General features: G+C 37.2%; 1 protein-coding gene across 1 annotated transcript in view; it reads left to right on the top strand.

Annotated features, from left to right (window-relative positions):
- The window catches only part of LOC139967519 (dynein axonemal assembly factor 9-like), a 43,477-nt gene that overhangs the window by 5,807 nt on the left and 15,298 nt on the right, over positions 1-22,372 (top strand). The window contains exons 6-27 of the mRNA XM_071971406.1: positions 303-402; positions 1,746-1,824; positions 2,406-2,433; positions 3,321-3,457; positions 4,369-4,414; positions 4,803-4,867; positions 6,351-6,459; positions 7,650-7,780; positions 8,449-8,533; positions 9,168-9,250; positions 10,451-10,541; positions 11,387-11,498; positions 12,202-12,272; positions 12,746-12,796; positions 13,314-13,401; positions 13,952-14,055; positions 14,665-14,811; positions 15,449-15,528; positions 15,864-15,962; positions 16,412-16,532; positions 17,325-17,413; positions 19,167-19,331. Coding sequence (XP_071827507.1) covers positions 303-402; positions 1,746-1,824; positions 2,406-2,433; positions 3,321-3,457; positions 4,369-4,414; positions 4,803-4,867; positions 6,351-6,459; positions 7,650-7,780; positions 8,449-8,533; positions 9,168-9,250; positions 10,451-10,541; positions 11,387-11,498; positions 12,202-12,272; positions 12,746-12,796; positions 13,314-13,401; positions 13,952-14,055; positions 14,665-14,811; positions 15,449-15,528; positions 15,864-15,962; positions 16,412-16,532; positions 17,325-17,413; positions 19,167-19,331 — 2,081 coding nt within the window. The remainder of the gene's footprint in view (positions 1-302; positions 403-1,745; positions 1,825-2,405; positions 2,434-3,320; positions 3,458-4,368; positions 4,415-4,802; positions 4,868-6,350; positions 6,460-7,649; positions 7,781-8,448; positions 8,534-9,167; positions 9,251-10,450; positions 10,542-11,386; positions 11,499-12,201; positions 12,273-12,745; positions 12,797-13,313; positions 13,402-13,951; positions 14,056-14,664; positions 14,812-15,448; positions 15,529-15,863; positions 15,963-16,411; positions 16,533-17,324; positions 17,414-19,166; positions 19,332-22,372) is intronic.

The raw sequence follows: 22,372 nt of genomic DNA, 5'->3' as shown, positions 1-22,372 counted from the left end.
ATACTGTAGGGACATTTGTCAGGCTAAAGTCCTTCAAGGTTCCATCACACAAATTATACCATTGCTTGTTGTACTTGTCTTGATAAACTTTCCTCTAAGGTTCATACTTGTAAAATCATGATATCGTGTGCTCTGTGTTTGAAACATTTCTTGGGAGAAGTTCACCGTCAATCGAGAATATCTTCATCCCTTTGAATTATAACCCTCTATTTTCTGCATGTTTCTTGCAGCGAGCATTTAAAACAATCCAATCTTTTTGAAGGCGTTTCTATTCTAGCTTTTTTTCTGTTTTTCTCCTATAGTATGATAACGATGCAGATGCAGCAGAAGACTTTAAAATCTTCAGTTTCGTTGCGATGTCCAAGGATAGTCACTCTATTGGAATGCCATTTGGAACGAAAAGTAAGTTACAACCAAGGACAGCTGAACCCCATAATCAGATAACCGACAAATGAGTTCTTAAAGCCAATATGATCTAGGCTATGAAGAGTCCTATGATACATGTAATAGATAACTTGAATATAGAGGGATGTACTGGGCTTCACTTGCAGAAGAATCCTTTCCATTCTATGAGGGGAAATTGGTTAAATCTATTTGAACAACAAATAGCTGTGCTTGAGTCTACCTAGTCCCATCTTTGGAGGGATAAATGAGGTTAGTGTGTACTGGAAAACGTCCCTGGATTGTATCATTTCTGTGAATATAAAATCTGCTACTAAATCAGGGGTCTGCAGGATCTTCAATGAGGATTGAACCACAAACCCACCAGACTCCCACTCTTAAGAATTTATGCTCAGAATACTGCATTAAGTCTAGTTGGATCATTGTGGGCTTGATGGTAAAAAACCAGAATTACAACCCTCCCAGTAGCTATTTGCCATGTTAGAAATATTAACACCAGCATAAAAAGAACGCAATTTCTGAAGGGAATTCTTTATTGCCTCAGCATTATTTCAGTAATCTCACCAGTCTAGTATTAGTCATAGCAGCTTATTTACATTCAGTGGGTACTCAATCCACTGTGACACATGTAAGTTCTTATTTTTTCTTCTTTGTAATTAAACATTGCAAAAGCATTGTGAAATGAACCGTTCAGTAGGTTTGAATGAACCTTGGTTGATATGGTACAAGTGCTTGGAACAGACAAACAAATCAAGAAACTACTCAACTGTTTTTAATATAAGTTTGGCAAATATTTCAGTCAGGTATGAAGTCTTGCAACTATTTCCTTTACTTGAAATATCGTGTTTACAATGTATTCCTACTTTCGACTTCCACTGAGCTTTGTTGAACTTTTAGCTTGTCCACATGTGGTAGACCTTTTCCATGATGCAGCCTAACATTGTCAAATCCACTTTTTCACAAATTATATGACTGAAGAAATATAGAATTTTCAAGATTTCATATTTTGACCTCTGGTAACCTAAATGACCTTTCATCTCTCATGCTCCAAAATAGGGTTCTCGTCTTAATGTGACTCAAGTCACGTGTCGAATATGAGATCAGCTATTGTTCTCTTCCTGAGACATTATGTTTACAAGCTCAGAACACACACACATCAACTTATAATATGGTAATACTGATACAGGGTGATGCTGTGATGATATTATTCAGGTGTGAGGTTGGTGCTATGCTGATATGATAATACAGGTGCAAGGTTGGTATTATGATGAAATCATGAACTTGAATGTATGTATATACTGTGTTAATTTTCTCTTATTTTCTCTTATTTGCTTCCTGTGTAGGTCGTCCTGTGGCTTTTGATCCGTTCATAATTGAAAAGTGGCCTATAGTGCAAGCATCAGCCCTGGAGGACTATGGAGGGTTAGAATCAGTTTGTTTGATTCATTTCACACATTTTGTAATAAAACTAAAATCCAGCTCACTACAGGTGCATTCAGATTGTTTGAGAAGTAATCAGTTTGTTTCACCATGATTCTATGACCAACATGTAAAACTTATTCTGATACACAGGTATAAAGATCCCTGACAGACTGAATCTTACAGGTATAACCATCCCTGACAGAGCTTTGTTATTAAATGAGTACCTTACAATAGCCATCTTGTTTATAACACTCTTGTCACTAAAGTGCCAGAAAATGTTAAGCTTGAATATGTGTACGAAATTCTGCTTAAATTCTGCTTAGACTGAACATGATTCACCCCTTCTCTGTGGGTGTGGGGGAGGCGTGGGGAGGCTGCCACTATATTGTTTAAGAAGAAGGCAATAATGCATCATGTATGAGAGGTCATCTTGGATGTGACATGTGGTTACATTACATTATACTAAGTGTAATGAAAGAAGAAAGACTATAGAACCCTGCATTATTTAACAACATTTGAGCAATAGCCTCAGAATTCATGATCTAATATACTTATTTTTGTTCTTTCTTTTCATTTTATAGAGAGGGTTTCTTTACAATGAAGCATGAGGTAACTTGAGTCGCCAACAAGACAGATTATGAAGGGTTTCACAACCTTTACATTAACCTAGTTTATCTGCCCAGCACAGGTTTTTAGCTGGCTTTCTGCCTGAACTTAATTATTCATAAGATAACATTGTTGCTATTCCTAGACTGGGCTCGACTGATGTAGACTAGTTTACATAGATTATTTTGAGATCATGAGATCTTCTGAGGTGGTTTATAACTAAAATCTAATGTCTTATAGAGTCATGTCTGGTTTGATCTGGAAGGTTGAAATGTTGCCAAACTGGATTTTCAGTCGTCAAATTGTTGACTGTGGATCTATTGCCATAGAGACGTTTTTTGAGAGTAGCCTTGGTTTCTCCTACATATTGTAAACTACAGATTCTGCAAGATCTAAGGTAGGTTAAATGTGTTACAAGTGATGTAGTGATAGCACTATTACAAGTACTAACTCCTTTATATCCTTTTCAAGGTAAAGTGTGTTATTATTGCTATGATCTGATCACTGGCAATCATGACAACACTTCTCCAGTATGAAAATAGACTGGTGGTGTCGACATCCAAAATAAGTTGCTAGCCACACAAGTGCAGAATGTTATTGATCTGGCAGTTCTGTGTGTACTTCTTAATGGTCATACAGTACCGTAATACAGGATCAAGATACGATAGTGTCAAAGCACCCTTGATACACACCTCTGCCGTTATTTGAACCCTTAAACCAAAACAAGCACAAGAAGAGTCATCCTTAATTTCAATATGATGCTCATTTATTGTAATTAATATTTACCATATTATTCTTGACGTAGGAGGGAAAGCAGTCTTCTAACAATGCTATGTACAATGGGTTGTTGTGAAATTTTGTAGTATTAATGACCTCTTTGTGTCCAACAGATTGTTAACATTAATGAAGACCTCTGGGCTCTCTTCGATGTTGTTGATCCTGTTGATCTGGAGAAAATAATCACCAAGAAACTTCCTTTGTTTGAGAAGCAATGGAACAATACAGTAAACAACATCAACATGGCCTTGTAAGTCAGTGTATATCCTAGGTATATTCCAAGCATTTGTGTTTTTTTTTTTATAGCAGTAGTTGTTTTAAAGTAAATCAAGACTACTGTTACCTTACTATCAGCTCACATACATTTCTAAAATGATCGGCATTGGGAGTCACAAATATTATCGCAGTAGGATATTGTATATGTTGATAATACTCTTGTGTCCTATGTTGTGAGTGCATCTTTTAAGGCAAGAATCATAACTAAGAACAAGAATTAGTAACTAAGAACAAATAATAACAAATAAAATAACAAATAATATATAAAATATAATAACAAGTAATAACTAAGAACAAGAATAATAACTAAGAACAAGAATAATAATTAAGAACAAAAATAAAATTACTAACACTGAGCTACTTGTGAGGCAATACAATCAATAATCACTGATTTTCTCAACATGGTTAAAGGGGGAGGGAGGGGGTGGGGGCATTGTATGACTGTACATATCACTATGTTCATGCTAACTTGCAGCAGAAGTAGCACATAACTGATTACATGCAAAAACATTTTCGTCACCTATATATTTGTGATCTATGGAGTTGAAATTCAAATTTAAGTAGTAAATTGTAGGAAATGGTTTAATGGCAAGACTGTAACACAAGGGAGCATCATGCAGTGTTTATCAGAATATTTCCAGGTGAGGTGCTTGTAAAATAAGAAATGATTATACTATGCTCACTTTATGAAAGACTGCTCAGAAAGTAATCAAATGAAAGTTTATCAAATTATTAACAGATATACAAAAGATGTAACAATAAGTCACTGGATGCTATTTATTGTCTGTATTGAGCTACTGGCTACTAGGCTGTGAATGACCAGGTCAGAAATCAGAATTGAGTGTTGAACAGCAGTTTACTAATAAACCTTTTCCCACATTGCAGTGCATCAAATTCTTCGAGAGAATTAACAGAGGAAGAAGTTGGTGAGGTGAGATAATAATGCTTGCTTATTGTAGTGATTCTCAGCAGACCGCATTTGGGTTTGCATTTAACAAAGGCCTATTATGCTTGGTGGTTGTGAAGTTGATTGAGTTGTGAAGAAGATAAACTTAGGGGGTCCATTAACTGGTCCCATCCCAGGCATATGGATATTTCTTGAGGTCAAAGGTTGATGCTCAAGCTGGATGTCAAAGGTCATTTACTAGGACGAATAGTCTATATCTTCATAGATTCCAGATAAGCAGTGTACATTATAAAAAGTTTGCATGTATCACCTGCAGTGATGAAACTCAAATGATGCCATTTAATACCACATTCTATAATCCAATACAGGTGACCTTTAACCAATTTTGATGAAAGTACTGTTTTCTCATCAGCCCTTACAGAGCTTTTTTGCATTTGGAAATCTTACCAAGAAGGTGACAACTGAACAGAATGTAAGGTAAGACCACTCTTTGTATTGCTTTAATAGTATAGCAGACTTGATCTCTGCAGTCCTGAGGGCATAAGTATGTAAATAAACTTGGTTGTGATAGCTAGCATAAGCACAGTCCTGAGGGCATAAGTATGTAAATAAACTTGGTTGTGATAGCTAACATAAGCACAGTCCTGAGGGCATAAGTATGTAAATAAACTTGGTTGTGATAGCTAACATAAGCACAGTCCTGAGGGCATTAGTATATATATATACTTGGTTGTGATAGCTAATACAAGTAGAGCTTCAGCAATCACCATAATATTTGTGAACCTTGGTGAGTTCAAAGTGTCTGCATTTTGCAAACATTTTAAAACATGGTAAAGACGGTATTTCAAAAGTGTAGATTGTTGGTATACAAATAATGAATGGTTATGAGTGCAATAGTGCAAATATTTCATGAATTGAAAGATGGAATGTTCCATTCAACGAGGCGCAGCCGAGTTGAATGGAACAAATTACAACTTTCAACGAATGAAATATTTGCACTATTGCACGAATGGAAACCATTCATTATTTGTTTTATACAACATATTATATAAAGGTGGGTAAAATGCACTCATGCAACAGATTTTTTTGAACAGACAGGTTTCTCTGCTGTCTTACCATTGAAAAAAAATGCTACCAAAAAAGTATAACCCATGGTTCTATTTCATAGAGTGGAATAGAGCTGAGTTTGCATGCAATCAACGAGCAATTGACCAATCAAATGACTAGAATGCAATTAGGTGTTGTATAAAAGTGCATATTTAGTGTGAGTATAGCCACATAGTTGTATACAAAGGGTGCCTATAGATGCCAAGAACTTGAACAACTAATTCTTAAGAATGCAGTGGCTAGATTAACAATAACAATGACACTGAAGATAAATTTGTTGAAGTCTTGTTTAGACAGAAGTGGTTGTAGCAAAAAGACCCAGTTATTACAAGTCAGTGTAGAATACTTATATATACTTATACTTATTTATGACTAAGGCTCTCTTGGTCTCAATATATCAATTCCTTTCTCCTGTTTGCAACAATACTCAATAAATACAGTGCATGCAGCACGACTCAAACAGCTCAACCAAAAACATTGATATGACCATGGAAAGATGATGTGTGAAAGAAAGTCGGTTCTCCTGTCAGCATCTGGTCTGATCCAGTAGAAAATTTAACTTGTGAAATAAATGCAGCTTACATAACCTATCTGTTGGATCTTACAACATATCATCAAATTCAGCTTGACTTCTTTTGATTCAGATTAGTTACTTGCCTCCTGTTTATGTATTATGGATTTTATGGAATCCTGCTCCTTCACCATTTAGGAGGGAACTCTGATCTTGAAATACCATTACTTCCATGTTTGTGTTCCTTAATGATAATCTACAGGTAATTTTGCATGAAATACATTTCAACTTGCAACAGAGCATTGACCTGAGACTGATTTTACTGCTTTACTTGTTTCACAGGTTACCATATTGTTTATTTGGCCAGCACTCAAGTTCTTTACCCAAGTTTCAGGAAACTTCAAAGCCACTGGGATTTTCCGGCATGAATAATAGCTCAGCTTTGCATATGGTAAGCTGTGAAAGGGTAGTCAATGATCTTATTCTGGGTGGTACAGCTACCAGGTTGTAAGCATTGTCTGTCCTTAATATCAATGCATCCCATTGATTTGATTTTCACATTTTGACAGGTGTGTCAGGCAGTACCCTGACAGATTAGCATTCTGTTGTATTGTGTGATTTGTTGCAGGTGTGTTGGGCAGTACCCTGACAGATTAGCATTCTATTGTATTGTGTGATTTGTTGCAGGTGTGCTAGGCAGTACCTTGAAGTATTTAGCATTGTGTTGTGTGATTTGTTGCAGGTGTGTTGGGCAGTACCCTGACAGATTAGCATTCTATTGTATTGTGTGATTGGTTGCAGGTGTGCTAGGCAATACCTTGAAGTATTTAGCATTGTGTTGTGTGATTTGTTGCAGGTGTGCCAGGCAGTACCCTGACAGATTAGCATTGTATTGTATTGTGTGACTTGTTGTGGGTGTGTTAGGCAGTACATTTAAGGATTAGCATGTACTGTGTGATTTGTTGCAGGTGTGTTGGGCAGTACCCTGACAGATTAGCATTGTATTGTATTGTGTGATTTGTTGCAGGTGTGCCAGGCAGTACCCTGACAGATTAGCATTGTATTGTATTGTGTGACTTGTTGTGGGTGTGTTAGGCAGTACATTTAAGGATTAGCATGTACTGTGTGATTTGTTGCAGGTGTGTTGGGCAGTACCCTGACAGATAAGCATTCTATTGTATTGTGTGACTTGTGGGTGTGCCAGGCAGTACCTTGACAGATTAGCATTGTATTGTGTGACTTGTGGGTGTGTAAGGCAGTACCTTGAAGGATTGACATTGTATTGTGTGATTTGTTGCAGGTGTGTTGGGCAGTAACTTGACAGATTAGCATTGTATTGTATTGTTTGACTTGTTGTGGGTGTGTAAGGCAGTACCTTTAAGGATTAGCATTGTACTGTGTGATTTGTTGCAGGTGTGTTAGGCAGTGTATTGAAAGATAAGCATTCTGTTGTATTGTGTGATTTGTTACAGGTGTGTTGGGCAGTACCTTGAAGGATTATCATTCTATTGTTTTGTGTGATTTGTTGCAGGTGTGTCAGACAGTACCTTGAAACAATTAGCATTGTCTTCTGTGATTTGTTGCAGGTGTGTTGGCCAGTACCTTGATGGATTATCATTCTATTGTTTTGATTTGTTGCAGGTGTGTCAGGCAGTTTCTTCAAAGATTGCCATCAGTTGCAGCAGGACGTACTTCTTTACCAGTGGCCACACCCCTTACCCTCTATCAGGAGGATCAGTACATGCACCCAGACCACCCAGGACAGATATAGAGTAAGTACCTGAACAATATGTGATGTAGAAATCATGCACCTAGACCACCCAGGACAGATATAGAGTAAGTACCTGAACATTATGTGATGTAGAAATCATGCACCCAGAATACATGCACCCAGACCACTAAGGACAGATATGGAGTAAGTACCTGAACATTATGTGATGTAGAAATCAGGTGAATAATAGTTATTATGAGGGAAGATCAATTAACTAAGATAGTTTAAAAGCTGCATATTTCACTTATTTTATAGATTTGGTGGTTCAATGTAGATTAAGCGTAATGAAAAAAAAAACTACCTGAAAGTGTTACTTTAATTCAGCAAAGTTTAACAGGAGTGGTGGAATTAGGAAAGTGAAGAATAAGTAAACAAAACATAACATTAAATTTGTGTGACAAACTTTCTGTATTGAACTGAATGGTAAGAAACTCACTTATTACAATAGTCAAATTATTGTAACAGCATGTATCTCTAGGTGTATCCAATTTTGTGGTAATATTACATGAAATGGTCAGCTGAATGCAACATGTAGCTTTAGCATAACTTATGACTCATGAGAGTTTAAACATATTAACAAACACCAACTTTTGTTCTAGTTTAAACTACAAGAGCATTTTGTGCTATTACATATGTAGCCTATATTTCTTTTCATTTCAATTCTTTCAGACTCTTAGAGAGACTTTATAAAGCAGTGGTTGCCAGTATTCTTCATGCTATTGATGTGTTTAGTAGTACAACCTCTGTTCAAAAGGTAAGGAAATTCTTCAAAATTGTAGCAGGCAAAATGTTGAAGAATGTATAGAGTTGCAACCTATGAACAAATGGTTTTAAATTTACTGAATGAACTGGCAATAAATAAGCTTTAATGAAAAAGAACCATTAACCATTTGTTGATGTAAATGGGTTATAAGAAATGGTTAATATAATGTGAGAAACTAGCTGCCTTTAGTGTATCTGACCACAGTTCAGTTAGAATATTAAAATGGTTTATATAAATATGACACTGCAGAGAGCCTTCTACAAGTATATTCATTCTCATTGTAATAATGTTTAGAGAGCACATTTCTAGTGCAATATTTACATTCTTTGGACTGTTAACAGTCCTAACTGAAACAATGGTAATTACCAGTATACATGTGTCTCTGCTTGGAATATTTCACACATGTTCAGTACATTCAATCAGCAAAGATTGGTAACATCCTTTATTTTAGTTTCCTGTCATAATGCCACATTGTTATTGATGTAATTTACTCTGGCAGACATTGTATTGCTTGTTGGTATTTGTTGAGTCAGTACAGGAAAAGAGACAAACATTAATGTAAATACAAATTGTGGTTTCATGACAGATTGTAACCTTTTTTTAAATTTTGTTTTCATTATTTCAGTCCAAAGCAGCTTGTTTAGAGTCGCTGGTAGAAAGCTGTACTGAAAACATCATTCCTACAGGCCTTGAGATTCTCAAGTCAAAGTAAGGTTCTGATGGGCCATTTGTAATCACCTCTTGTTATTTTTGGTGCACCAGACAGTAATACTCCAAACATACAGTCCATTCGTCCAGTAATCCATACATGCATGCCATACTGTTATACTCCATGCTTACACTCCATACATCCAGTATTCTATATATGCATTCCATACTGTAATACTCCATACATACACTCCATACATCCAGTATTCCATATATACTGTAATACTCCATACTTAAACTCCATACATACATTCCATACAGCCAGTATTCCATACATGCACTTCATACTGTAATACTCCATACATAAACTCCATACATCCAGTGTTCCATACATACTGTAATACTCTATACTTACACTCCATACATCCAGTATTCCATACATGCACTCCATACTGTAATACTCCATACTTACACTCCATACATCCAGTATTCCATACTGTAATACTCCATACACTCCATACATCAAGTATTCCATACATGCACTTCATACTGTAATACTCCATGCATACAATCCATACATCCAGTATTCCATATATACTGTAATACTCCATACTTTACACTCCATACATGCATTCCTTACATCCAGTAATTCATTACATGCACTTCATACTGTAGTACTCCATACATACATCCATTGCAATACACCATGTTTGTCAAGGTGCTTTGTAACATCATGCATCATTGGACAAAGAATTTTTGGAGTGTCATTGAAGTCATTGCAGGCTCGTCCTTTAACTTCATTGTTTATATCTTCAATTAATTGTTCCTTGTTCTGATATTTTGTATTTCTCTACAACATCACGCACATTTCACATATCTTGGAGCACACATTCCCGTATTTGTTGTAGCTAGGTTGGATCTATCGTTATGGTATGGACATAGGCAAAGCCTCTATCTGTCTACTTACTGAAGTTTTATGTTTGCAATTAACACTTTTATCAGAACTGCCAAGTCTATGGATGCAGCCACAATGTTTTTATTTCTTCCGTACACCGTGAAATATGTTCATAGGTTAAAGTTAGTGGATGCAACGGTAATCCACATTTTTGGTTCCCGTGTTTAAGTGCATGATGAGTGCTGAATACACATTTTCATGGTTTGATGATTCTTCTGTAAGGGATATTGTCCATGTTTCATTTTAGAGAGTACTGCTGCATTTTCCTCCTTTTTTTTTATTTTATTTTTTTTTTTTGTGTCCAGAAAAGCTTACTGCTTTTTCTTACATGGGCTGGATATGTTTGGCTCTCCTGTGTCACTTAGTGAAAATAGTCTTCCAGGCAATTTAAAGTTGGTAAGTTCTACTTACTGGTCTTGTAGTGATGCCCAATATTTTCATGAGGGTTTGATAGTACTATATTTGTATTTGTAAAGTTGATTTTTGTCAGCAACCAATCTCAGTGGTGAATAAAATGTGTAAAATGCGTGGTTGTGATGTGCTATGGGTTTAGCATATGTGGTGTCAATCGTGGGTGTTTCCAAACTACACAGAGACTTTTCGTTCAATTTGAAACCGAAAATAAGGAAAAGGAAAAAGAAAGAGGAAAAGGAAAAGAAAGAAGATAAAAACTGACTTAACGCACAAATTCAAAATTTAATATTAATTAAACCAAGAATGTGTTTGAGCTTGAGGACTTTGTGACATAAGAGGATTTAAGGTTAGGATATGAGGGCCTTATCAATTGTTTCACCAGTTTGTCCTATTAATCATTACCAATTTGTTCAGGGATAAACAGCCATATGAGAGCCCTATCATTACTTATCTGTCCATATCATAACCAGTGATAATAGAACCTGACTAATCATTACCAATATGTCCAGATGTAACTAGTGATACAAGAAACTTACTACAACCTTAAAACTTGAAACTTGTGAAAGAATTATTGACCAAGATACATTGTACTAAATGATAAGGAACCAATGAAGTATTAAAATGCCTTGACCAACGCATGAAGAATTAAGCTCTTAATTAGGATGACCATCAAGATCTAATTTGACAAAACAAAGCACCATTTGGAAACCAGCTCTCCCAAAGGATGAGAACTATTTAGCAGTCTATATGATCTCTATAACTTAGGATGGGTTGTGGGCTTATCTGTGTCTTATATTTTGTTCAATAATTTTTTTTTTTTTATTTAGGCTGGATTGAAGCTCTTGGATATCCCAAGTATTGACAACCCAGGTAACATAATAGGATCGATGGAGTTTTCTGAGACCTTCCTCAACTCAAGGATATTGGTTGAATCAGAGAGTAAGTTCAGGTTCTGTGTTTAATGCTCTTAAAATTAATAAACGTTTAGAACAAAAACATATCTCTATCATTGTAGAGCTGCAGATTAGCATGAAGACTTAATTTTTGTTTCATATAAAGAACTAGCTTAGATTTTGAAGAGCTAGAAAGTCAATCATCTCCATGTGTGACATCAATTATTGGTTATGTTATATGTCAAATATATTGCTGTGGCTACTATAGACAACACTATACGTGTGAAGTGTTTGCTGTCTTCTGTCCAAGCCTGGGAATTAGCAATTCTTCCTATCAGTGACAGCTAGCACCACCCCCCCCCCCCCTTAATTAGACTAATTATTAAATTTTCCACAATCAGGTTACTTAGCTTTCATCATATCTAAGCAAAGTTTCCACAATCAGGTTATCTTTAATGGTATGTTAGCAAATGTTCCATCATCAGATTAATTAGCTGTAATCATGTCTAAGCAACTTTTCCACAATCAGGTTAATTAGCATAAACCTGCCATGTGTTAGTTTAAGATGCTTAAATCTCCACTTCATAATCCTGTTCAGCTTTAGTCAAATCTAAGCACACCTGCTTCATGGGGTTCCCATTTTCATGTGTCATCTCTGGTAACCTATATTTCCTTGGACTAGTCTGTCAGTTGAAATAACCTTGTAACTTTAGCATGGAATTCCCATTTTGGTTGGTTTTTTCTTTCAGATGGTGGTGAGGCTGCTAATCAAAGACACCTGATTTTGACAAGCCGAATCCCGAGATGCATGGCATGGGAGGTAATACTTACACTAATGATAAATACTTCTCCATACAGAAGACTAGCACTCCTAAACAAGGGTAGCACTCCTAAATAAGGGTAGAGGGGACACTGGCATCTTACATAATATTCACATTACAGCACTTTCCCATACAGAAGACTAGTACTCCTAAGTAAGGGTAGAGGGGACACTGGCGCCGTACATAGTATTCACATTACATTACTGGTCCAGTTATCATACTTAACAAAGACTTGCCAGTACCCATCTGGTCTGTCTAAAGCGTCTAATGCTGTTCTGATGTGATGTCACAACATTAACATAACATGGTAGTACAATGATTGCATTACTGTATATTATGTTACTGCAGAGCACAGAAGGTTTTATCCTTCTCAGCCTACGCCCAGGATGCTACAGCCCCTTCAGCAACCTGTTTTTGACATGGTACCTTTAAGACAGCTAATTTTGTACTGATTCTGTGTTTGTGTTCATAGATGAGAAAAGACAAAGAAAACATAGCAAAGACCCTTCAGTCATTTCTTCATGTAAGTAGAAAGTTATCACTATATATCACACTGCTTGTATTAAGAGAAATTATAATGAAATTCATTGATGAATCATAAAGTGACCATTAACATATATTGTTATGTTTAGTAGGAGGGTTTAAGATTAGGTGTGTAATATGATTAATAATGCTTTCCCTGTGTAGATTTAAATCTATTGTTATGTATAGTAGGAGTTGTTAAGATTAGGTGTATAATATAAATAATTTAATATACATGTTTACACTATGTGTCATCTATTGTTATGTATAGGAGGTCAGATTAGCATATATATTTACATGTTTGTTATTTTGATAGTCTTTTAAATCCTTTCAGTAAGAAGGGTCCACATTTTAAGTGTCTATTAACAGCAGTCAGGATTGAACACAACCTTACTTATTTGTTAAAACCATTAGATGTTTTTTTGATGTGCTTACATCTTTTTTGTGGATTTAATATATGGATCCTGACTCATTGGTCTGGACGGTTTCCATTAATACTACATTTTACTACATTTCAGTCTGCTAGTCAACCTTTGGGGGAGGTTTTAGTGGATGGTGTGTCCTGCTCAGCTCTCGGCAGCAAAGACTATGGAGCAATGACTGATGGTAGGTTTCTACCTTTAAATACCAAAAACCAGTCCTGATTATTAATCACACATTTCTATCATTAATGCTTATTTCAGTGTTCACTGACATAGTTAAGTGATGTTGGCATGATTAAGGGGTGTTTGCAGGATTAAGGGATTTTGGCAGGATTAAGAGATGTAGACCAGATTAAGGGATGTTGACAGGATTAAGGAATATTGACAGGATTAAGCCATGTTGGCAGGATTAAGGGATGTTGACCAGATTAAGGGATATTGACAGGATTAAGCCATGTTATCAGGATTAAGGGATGTTTGCAAGATTATGGGATGTTGACAGCATTGTTGAATGTATGCAGGATTAAGTGAATGTTGGCAGGATTAAGTGATGTTGTCACACATCAACCATCTAGTAATGTTCCAACTAAGTCTGATTCTTGCTATATTGCTTGACCTTTCACTACTTTATGTTTTTATATTTTTGAATCAAAAGGTGTTTTATAGTGAGTGTCTTCTGTACCTGTTTTTCAGTTTGTACCTCTGTTGATGGCTGTCCTTTTTATTTACCATAGGAACGCTTTATGTTTGTGATGAAGGGGTTCTATTTACTGATTCAGGGAACCACCTGGTTGTCTTTCCACTCTCCTATACCGAAGAAATGACCTTGTTCGATGGGGTAAGACTAAAGCTGATACTCAGAGACCAACATGATATTACTTATGTGTCCTTTGTTGTGGCCTTGTTGTGTTAGACGAGTATGATATCATTCCTTCATGCACATTGAAATGACTTTGTAATTGACAAGTATCATATGATTCATCCATGTCCTTTGCAGTTGAGATATATTAAAGATGCTACTGTTTGATGACTGGGTTCAAATATCGATCGTTTTACATATTTTCCTACATATTTCCTTGTGTGACAGATGCATAGATTTGCTGTGATTAAAATATCCTAATGGTAGTTTTGGGTTTATAGATAACAATTGTTCTTCAATAAAGGACATTTGTCACTTTATTGAAGAACAATTTCTGTGTATTTCCCAGAGTGAAGGTAACTTCTCTTCTCACCAGTATGCCACCATGATTATAGCTCCAGTTTGTACCAATATGTACATTATATATATATATGTATATTATATGTATGTTATAATCTGTTTACATCTCTTGCAGTGACAATCATGTACAAGAAAGCTGTCATTTAAACTTTTACAAGCCTTGTTTTTTCAAAGACACAAATTTATGATTCACTTATCTTTCTCTACACTTTTAATTTCTTTGTGCAGGAATCATTCAATTCTGTGAGCATTTTCTGTGTGACTTATAGACACTCCCTTGAGCAGTACCTGCCTCTAATGTATCACAACCAGGAGGATGTGGTCATGTTTGTATTTCCTCCAAAAACACAAGCTTATCGTGCTTTCCACTCTGAGGTTAGTCGAGCATTGTCTGCTACTGCTGTGTGAGACTCAGCATTGTTTCAGTTGATTTTTAATGGAATGTTTATCATCATCATATCATCATGCAGTTACTCTCTTTTAAATACCTATAATAGGACCAACTATTATGAGAGTAACTCTTACCACCTGCTATCGAATAAACAATGGGGATGAACTTTGACCCAGTTCAACTGTCTCCATCTGCTGACCAAACTATCACTAAACTTGTTTTTATAAAGATGAAATGTTGTTGTAATGAAACTGTGACTCTGAGTAAGATCTTTGAAATTAGCATGATATTACCAATAATGGATTTGATTTAGAATAGAGATCTTGGTAAAATAGTTATTAGATGGACCCTATTAAGATCATTTCAGGAGTGACAAAAATGACTTAACTAAATGTATTGATCTCATATATGTGACTGTACAGGTTAATGTGCTTATTTCTGTGGAAAGATAAGTATTTCTCTTCAGCTAAGTCACATTGACATTAAAGCACAATAACATTCTTTTTATATGTTGCTTTGTTTAGTATTGTTGTCTCTAATTACATCTATTTACTCTTGCTTTGTTTGTTTATTTAGGTTTCCTCCAATTACATCTATTTTATTGTTGCTTTGTTTGTTTAGGTTGTCTCTAAATGGCAAAAGAGGAAAACTGATCCAGTCCTAAAGTGCCTCGAAGAAGTTCCAGAGAATGTGTCTGAAATGTAAGAGGTTACGAGTAAATGTTTACTCTAAAATGTTACATGTACTTGATCCAACCACTCATGTGGTTAAGTATGTCTCAAATTTGAAAAACAAATCACGAATGACTTTTAACTTTTAACATTACCTCTTGGTTGATTTGTAGATGTGATAGCATAACAGAAAGTGGATCATTGGTTAATCTAGAGCTGTGATAGCATCACATCAACTGTCAAAAGTAAATTCAGTTGAAAAGGATCATCTCGGGAAACAAATTATACAGACATTAGTGTTTATTCATGTGACTTGAACCTTCCTTGAAATATTAACAGTACATTATGTTGTCTTGCCTTTTCAGTTATGCAAGTCTGAAGATGAAATATTCAGTCAATGTTAAAGGAGCTTCAAAAGTGAGAGACATGCAGAAAGCGACTGCCAACCTTAACAACTTTGATAGGTAAGAGGTCTCTGGACTTGCACCAGGTTACTGTTTAAATTCAGTTGAAGGTAAATATACACACAACTTTGATAGGTAACAGGTCTTTGGACTTGAACCAGGGTACTGTTTTAATGCTGTTCAAGGTAACTCTACACATTGGCTATTTTTTACTAGCCATGTTCAATGAACAGGTTATGATCAGCATGCATAGTCACGTAGCTACCTTCCAATGATTGGCATTTACCAGATCAAACCACTGTAAACTGTAGTCCAATGTGATAGGAATTTGATGTACCTTCCTTCTAACAATTGGTATTCACTTGATCAAACCACTATAAAATGAAGTCCAATGTGATAGGAATATAATGTAATTTCTGTATTCTGTACACTAGTTGAGGAAGGTACAGATATTTTTAATTTATTGAATATTGCTGTTGACCACTGTTTGCTTTCTCACAACTCTGCAGATTCCTGGCTCACTTGAAAGCTAGTTCTGTTCTGAAAACTGTTAGCATACCTGAACGTGATTTAGCAAAGGTACTTGTAGAACCAGTCTCACATACCATCAAAGAAACCAAAGATAATGTGGTAGGTATCACTCTCTTTAGATGTTTTAAAGAAATTTACCTTGTTGCTCTCAAGCAAACTCCTATTCCAAATACAAAAATAACTTTGAGCACTTATCTGATTTGCTTTCAAATGATTTCAATATTGTTGAGGATCAAATCAAAATTCCTAAATTACTCCCTCTTTAATTTGCCAGTATAGGATGTTGTTTTAGGGTAATGTATTTTTCAGTAAAGGAGGTTGTTTTAAGGTAATGTAATTTTCAGTTAGGATGTTGTTTTAGGGTGATGTTTTTTTCCAGTATAGGAGGTTGTTTTAGGGTGATGTGGTGCAATCTTATGTAGAGTGTAAGTCAGTGATTAGGAAGAGTACAATCCACAGGCAACCTGTTGCATATATGTATAGGCTAGAGAAAGCCGACAGAATGTCAATATCAAATGTATTCTCCGGTGCCAGAGTAAAAATGAACTTAAACACTCTATCAAATTTGGATAAGTACCATTATGTAATTCTACTTCAGGCTCAAGTACAATAGCATGATAGATAAATGATCGATATGTTTCTCCTGAACCGATCATAAAAAATTGGTATTGAGAGTTTTTAGTTTCTTTTTCTCTTGGTTAAGCAGAACACATTGGATGATTTGCCTGACAAATGAGGCATATGGACATGCTTAGTGTCTTGTATTACTGCTGTATGATTGTTGTTAGCCTGTTTATACTGGCTTCAGACTTTGTTAACAGATATAGATATGTTATGCAACAGATTGTTGTGAGTCTGTACATATTGATATACAGATATATTTCTCCATAGATTGTTGTGAATCTGTTGACTGGAGTGCCTGGGAGCCATCAAGAAGAGCTGTGTAAGGCTTTAGTCAACATGGCTAAGGAACAAAACAGGTTTGAATCTAAACAAATCTGCCTATCCTAGAGTTGTATGCAAATGAAAATCGTGTGAGTGTGTAAACTGCCCCTCTTATTCTGGTCTTGTTTGATCTTGAAACAAAAGAGTCATCATTGTACAAACCTGCTATCTTTAAAGCAAAATAAGCATAATTAGGCTATGTTTAAATTATTGTTCGTTTGTATCAAAAGAGATCGAGCTTCATTACAAGTTACAATAATCTGAATGTCATCAGTGTTAAGTCAATACATAAAACAATAAAGAATTAGATTAATGTCATTGGAAAATCGTTACATTGTTCTGATATTTGATACTCCACGCCTTACAGTTGCGGGTTCTTATTAATACCCTCTTCCACGATTCAACAGTCACGATTGTTTATCGACCAAAATGACCGACAACAGAAGTATGTTGCTATGTAGCTAATTATGTGTGAGAGGTGTATGTGATTACTTTCAAGCTGTTTATAAATGACAACATGTTTGACTAAATGTAATATCCTCAATTATGTTCTACCCTCTCGGTGATCTTAAAGTGGGCATTGAAGCACATTTTTATATCTGGACTAGTTTTATGTAGAATCTCTACAATGAACTTTAATTAGTATCTTCATAGCATAGCATATTTCAATGTGAAAGGAAAGTGGGTTGCAATCGAGGCTTTGAAGGGCTCACTCAAGTTTTAATTGCCTTTCATACAAAACAGCTTCTGATATTTTTTTTGTACGCAGCTAAGCACTTCATTAAAAAATTTGGTTTGTTGAAAATAAAGACATAAAAGTAATCATGAGATACTCCTTAATGAGCATGGTGATATTTCAAAAGCCTTATTAATTTGCACTAATTAGTGTTAGAGATGTACTTGTTGTCTGTAACCAGGTATTACATGTTGATGCAACACACAGAGGTAAGGAAACATGATAACATACATACTGTGGTAGTAGTAGTAATATCTATCTAATGTATTTATGTAGAGCAAGTGCTTCTAATCATATCTTGCTTTTAAAGATCAATTTAAGTTAATTAATATAGGATAACCTCCTGTGACTAGATACATAGCCTTTTATAGACCATGTTATGTATCTGTCCATCATTGTGATTTCAGAGCCTAATTAGATCACACATGTCTAGTTTTACATAACAGGTTTGTACAAACTCCTGCTGTCGCTGCTGCATGAACAGTACAGAGGATTTATGCATGCATAATTTAAACTCCATGGCTAGATAGGCAAAAGGAGGATAAACAATACCAGCAATTAAAAGTATAAGAAGTGTCACAAATGGGTTGAATTTAAAGTCATTTTTGAAGAAGCAAAGAATTATTAACAGCCTAGAATGGAGTCCAAGCCAATGACCTGAGGAACCCAAGTCATGTGCTCTACCAAGCCCTAGATAACCATATACTTGTATGATTCACACAATACAAAATACCTTGCATACATTGTTCACAGTACATTTTCATTTGATGTCATACAGAAAGTGACATGAATGGAAATCTTAAGAGAATTTTCAATTATACATTTTTTCATGATATCAAAAACTGACAACTGAATGTGTGCAAGTTAATCACTGTTGAAAAGCAAGTACAGTAAGTATCAGTTGGAACAGGATTGGAATAGTGTCTCTCTGCAAGGACAAGATTAAATTCCTTAAGTAAAGAACAATAACACCACAAGCACATCAGTCCTACTTGACTTTACAAGTGTAAAATTCCTATAATCTGAGAAGAGACTCTTATGGTTTGTTTCAGATGGATGATATTGAAACCACCTCTGGATTCTGATGAGTTCTTCAAGCCTCAACAAATTCATGATGCCCTAACATCAGTCTACAATGCCTCCCGTAAACAGAGACAATCTGTAAGGGCTGCTACTGGTGGACGTAAGAAGATGAGAGCTTTGCTGGTTGCACCAGGGTGAGAAGTCTTTACCTCTCAAAATGATATCAGCAAATGTTTGATTTTAAGAATAATAGGAAGAATGCAATTAACTCTGTTCATGGGAGCTGACAAACTCCCTAAAGTGTCTCAAGGGCACATACCGACAGAGTGGCCAGAGATTGGGCACTTACCTACAGAGTAGAGAGAGATTGGGCACTTACCTACAGAGTTGCCAAAGATTGGGTACTTACCTACAGAGTAGCCAGAGATTGGGCACTTACCTACAGAGTAGCCAAAGAGTGGGTACTTACCTACAGAGTAGCCAGAGGTTGGGCACTTACCTACAGAGTAGCCAGAGATTGTACACTTACCTACAGAGTAGCCAGAGATTGGGCATTTACCTACAGAGTAGCCAGTGATTGTGTAATTTAACTTCTGAGTAGCCAGAGATTGGGCACTTACCTACAGAGTAGCCAGATATTGGATTATTCATATATAAATGTCATTGACAACATCAGCATTCATTTTACAATGGAAGATTGTAAACTTTGGTTCCTTTATCTCAGTTCAAAGAAACAGAACACTCAGCACATATTTGCACATACTGCCCAGAGTTTGTATCAAGAGAAGCACTTTTATGATATCAAATCCTCTAACAGCTTTGACACTTTGTTAAAGCAACCAGTGAGCAAGCTCAAAAGTTTGTTCATAGTTTCATTTGCTTGGATCCCTGGGAACTGGCTGACTTGACCAAGTGACTTAACACAACACTGGCTGACCTGACCAAGTGACTTAACACAACACTGGCTGACTTGACCATGTGACTTAACACAACACTGGCTGGCTTGACCATGTGACTTTACACAACACTGGCTGGCTTGACCAAGTGACTTAACACAACACTGGCTGGCTTGACCAAGTGACTTAACACAACACTGGCAGGATTGACCAAGTGACTTAACACAACACTGGCTGACCTGACCAAGTGACTTAACACAAAACTGGCTGACCTGACCAAATGACTTAACACAACACTGGCTGGCTTGACCAAGTGACTTTACACAACACTGGCTGGCTTGACCAAGTGACTTAACACAACACTGGCTGGCTTGACCATGTGACTTAACACAACACTGGCTGGCTTGACCAAGTGACTTAACACAACACTGGCTCGCCTGACCAAGTGACTTAACACAACACTGGCTGGCTTGACCATGTGACTTAACACAACACTGGCTGGCTTGACCAAGTGACTTAACACAACACTGGCTCCCCTGACCAAGTGACTTAACACAACACTGGCTGACCTGACCAAGTCACTTAACACAACACTGGCTGACCTGACCAAGTCACTTAACACAACACTGGCTGGCTGGCTTGACCATGTGACTTTACACAACACTGGCTGGCTTGACCATGTGACTTTACACAACACTGGCTGGCTTGACCATGCGACTTTACACAACACTGGCTGGCTTGACCATGCGACTTTACACAAACTGGCTGGCTTGACCATGCGACTTTACACAACACTGGCTGGCTTGACCATGCGACTTTACACAACACTGGCTGGCTTGACCATGCGACTTTACACAACACTGGCTGGCTTGACCATGCGACTTTACACAACACTGGCTGGCTTGACCATGCGACTTTACACAACACTGGCTGGCTTGACCATGCGACTTTACACAACACTGGCTGGCTTGACCATATGACTTTACACAACACTGGCTGGCTTGACCAAGTGACTTTACACAACACTGGCTGGCTTGACCATGTGACTTAACACAACACTGGCTGGATTGACCAAGTGACTTAACACAACACTGGCTGACCTGACCAAGTGACTTAACACAAAACTGGCTGACCTGACCAAGTGACTTAACACAACACTGGCTGGCTTGACCAAGTGACTTTACACAACACTGGCTGGCTTGACCAAGTGACTTAACACAACACTGGCTGGCTTGACCATGTGACTTAACACAACACTGGCTGGCTTGACCAAGTGACTTAACACAACACTGGCTCGCCTGACCAAGTGACTTAACACAACACTGGCTGGCTTGACCAAGTGACTTAACACAACACTGGCTGGCTTGACCAAGTGACTTAACACAACACTGGCTCCCCTGACCAAGTGACTTAACACAACACTGGCTGACCTGACCAAGTGACTTAACACAACACTGGCTGACCTGATCAAGTCACTTAACACAACACTGGCTGACTTGACCAAGTCACTTAACACAACACTAGCTGGCTGGCTTGACCATGTGACTTTACACAACACTGGCTGGCTTGACCATGCGACTTTACACAACACTGGCTGGCTTGACCATGTGACTTTACACAACACTGGCTGGCTTGACCATGCGACTTTACACAACACTGGCTGGCTTGACCATGCGACTTTATACAACACTGGCTGGCTTGACCATGCGACTTTACACAACACTGGCTGGCTTGACCATGCGACTTTACACAACACTGGCTGGCTTGACCATGCGACTTTACACAACACTGGCTGGCTTGACCATGCGACTTTACACAACACTGGCTGGCTTGACCATGCGACTTTACACAACACTGGCTGGCTTGACCATGCGACTTTACACAACACTGGCTGGCTTGACCATGCGACTTTACACAACACTGGCTGACTTGACCAAGTCACTTAACACAACACTAGCTGGCTGGCTTGACCATGTGACTTTACACAACACTGGCTGGCTTGACCATGCGACTTTACACAACACTGGCTGGCTTGACCATGTGACTTTACACAACACTGGCTGGCTTGACCATGCGACTTTACACAACACTGGCTGGCTTGACCATGCGACTTTACACAACACTGGCTGGCTTGACCATGCGACTTTACACAACACTGGCTGGCTTGACCATGCGACTTTACACAACACTGGCTGGCTTGACCATGCGACTTTACACAACACTGGCTGGCTTGACCATGCGACTTTACACAACACTGGCTGGCTTGACCATGCGACTTTACACAACACTGGCTGGCTTGACCATGCGACTTTACACAACACTGGCTGGCTTGACCATGC

This window comes from Apostichopus japonicus, chromosome 5, assembly GCF_037975245.1.
Source record: "Apostichopus japonicus isolate 1M-3 chromosome 5, ASM3797524v1, whole genome shotgun sequence".
Classification (NCBI taxonomy): domain Eukaryota; kingdom Metazoa; phylum Echinodermata; class Holothuroidea; order Aspidochirotida; family Stichopodidae; genus Apostichopus; species Apostichopus japonicus.
This window is presented reverse-complemented; position numbering and strand designations above follow the sequence as displayed.